General features: G+C 43.2%; 1 protein-coding gene across 1 annotated transcript in view; it reads left to right on the top strand.

Moving 5' to 3' along the window:
* Positions 1–2373, top strand: part of MYO1H (myosin IH) — a 48447-nt gene that overhangs the window by 35795 nt on the left and 10279 nt on the right. The window contains exons 21-22 of the mRNA XM_069081442.1: positions 592–660; positions 1177–1261. Coding sequence (XP_068937543.1) covers positions 592–660; positions 1177–1261 — 154 coding nt within the window. The remainder of the gene's footprint in view (positions 1–591; positions 661–1176; positions 1262–2373) is intronic.

The raw sequence follows: 2373 nt of genomic DNA, 5'->3' as shown, positions 1-2373 counted from the left end.
CTATCCATCTATTTACTCTATCTATCCATTTACTCTATCTATTGACTTTATATGTCTATCCATCTATACATATTACATACATATATGTATATATATATATACACATTACCAACATATTACCATGTACATTACCAAACATATCCTCATTTGTGACTTTGTCTAAGTATATGTTTCTGAAGTAGGAAGTTGGTGATGTTTTTTCTTGTGTTTTTACAACGAAACAATGTTTAGGTTCACCTATCAATGCTTCCCTCCCAGTCTTGACTCCTTCTCAGTGAGTTTGGGGCCAAATTCATAGATAGATAGTCGTGAAATTCCGTCCTTTGATGCACATTCTTTTTTTTTTTTTTTTAAAGCAATCGGGGTTAAGTAACTTGCTCAAGGTTACACGGCCAGTTATTTCTGGGTGTGGTGCTGAGTATCTGAGCCTGGATTTGATCCAGGTCATCCCGACACTGGAGCCGGTGCTCTTACTCACTGAGCCACCTGGCCGCCCCTGATGTACATTCTTTATGTCTTCTCTGTAAGGAGAAAAAAATGCAAAGGACCCAAATGAAGCCCATTTCACTGAAACTTTTGTTTTATTTTAAGTTGCAAAAATCCAAAGCACATACAAAGGCTGCGTAGAGAGGAGGGCATACCTGAAAAAGAAGCAAGCAGGTAAGAAGTAAGCACCAAGATTCCATCTGTGCCTACATTGTGAAGCTGGGGTGGGGGTGGGGCAGCATTTGAAAGAGGCTCTGGGTTCGAGTCCAAGTTTGGTCACTGTGTGACCTTGGGCACGTTCTCTAGGCTTTAGTTTCCTGACTTATAAAATGGGGTCATGAGACCCGAATGAGGATGTGTTAACTACACTGCCAGCCTAGTTTTTACAATAGATTCAAATCCATCTTCCTTAAGGGAACCACAAAACTAACGTGCTATTTGGATAAGGCCCAGCCTCAGCTATAAAATGCTTGGCAAATGTCAGTCAGTTAGGGATTATGGAAAAGGGAGGCAGACCGACGATCTGCCCCACAACCTCAGCGTGGCGTGGCGTGCAGCTGGATGCTCCGACATTAGCTATCGAGGATGAACAAAGGCGTTCTTGGAGAAACCTCTGCACGTTGAATGTGATTCTGCTACTTTGTTCAAAGCAAGACTCAGCTCCCTAATGGCAGCGATCAATTCTTGTAGCCATCACCCTGGAAGCCTACTGGAGAGGGGCGCTGGCTCGGAAGGAGATCAAGAGGAGAAAGTGGGCTGTGCAGATCATCAGAAAGTAGGTTCTCCTGTGGGAAGGGGGACGCGCTCTCCAAGTACCCGGAGTGGGGCGGGGTGGGGCGATTTCTGATTAATTAATTCAATGAGCATTTATTAAGCTTTTGCTGTCAATCATTTGAAACGTCCAGACCACGGGTGAGGAACCTGAGTCCTCGAAACGGTTCCCCATCCCCGGCCAAGACACTGAAAATACAAAAATGAGAAGCAACCAGGCTTTGCCTAACTTAAGAAGCTTACATCCTGCTGGGGAGAGACAGCGTGTGCCTAGAAAATTCAGTACAAAATGTCATTTTGTTTATCCTTTCATACTTTTCTCATTCATATTCAACTTTTTGCTTGGGAAGGTAGAGACAGCAGACCATAGTGAGAGGCCAGAGACCGAGGCTCAAGAGTTAGCCCTCTGCCCCTCCCCCCCCCCCCTGTGGCCTTGGGCAAGTCTTCACATGTAAATATTTTTAAGTTGCAAATTTTAAAAAGTATTTGTAAATATTTGCGTTTATAAAATAAGTATAATGCTTTTGACTCTTCAGAGCCTCAGTTTCCTTATTTGTAAAATAATTCTCATACTGGTGTTGCCTACACGTTTGTAATGTGAATTTTTATTAATAATGATTTTTATCATTTTAATTTTATTAATATATATTTTATTTAATATTTTAAAATTGTTAATAATGGCAAGACCTTTAGAGTCAAATCTCATCTACTCAGATTCTAATGCCATCACAGTTTTTCATGTGAATTAGTTCTCTTGATCTAGGGAGTTGAGACATTCCTCTCCTCTCTCTCCCCCACCCCTTTCTCTCTCTTCCTCCTCCTGCACCATCTCTCTCTCTCTGTCTCTCTCTCCCTCTCTCTCCTGTCCTGTCCTGTCTCTGTCTCTCTCTCTCTCTCTGTCTGTCTGTCTCTCTGTCTCTCCCCTGTCTCTGTCTCTCTCTGTCTCCCTCTCTGTCTCTCTGTCTCTGTCTCTGTCTCTCTCTCTCTCCTGTCCTGTCCTGTCTCTGTCTCTCTCTATCTCTCTGTCTCTGTCTCTCTGTCTCTGTCTTTGTCTCTCTCTGTCTCTCTCTCTGTCTCTCTCTGTCTCTGTCTGTCTCTGTCTCTGTCTCTCTCTCT

Source organism: Petaurus breviceps, unplaced genomic scaffold (assembly GCF_028583685.1).
Source record: "Petaurus breviceps papuanus isolate PSGF00001 unplaced genomic scaffold, PetGlider_PUasm1.0 99, whole genome shotgun sequence".
NCBI lineage: Eukaryota > Metazoa > Chordata > Mammalia > Diprotodontia > Petauridae > Petaurus > Petaurus breviceps.
Note: the sequence above shows the minus strand (reverse complement) of the source record. Positions and strands in the feature narration are given on the sequence as shown.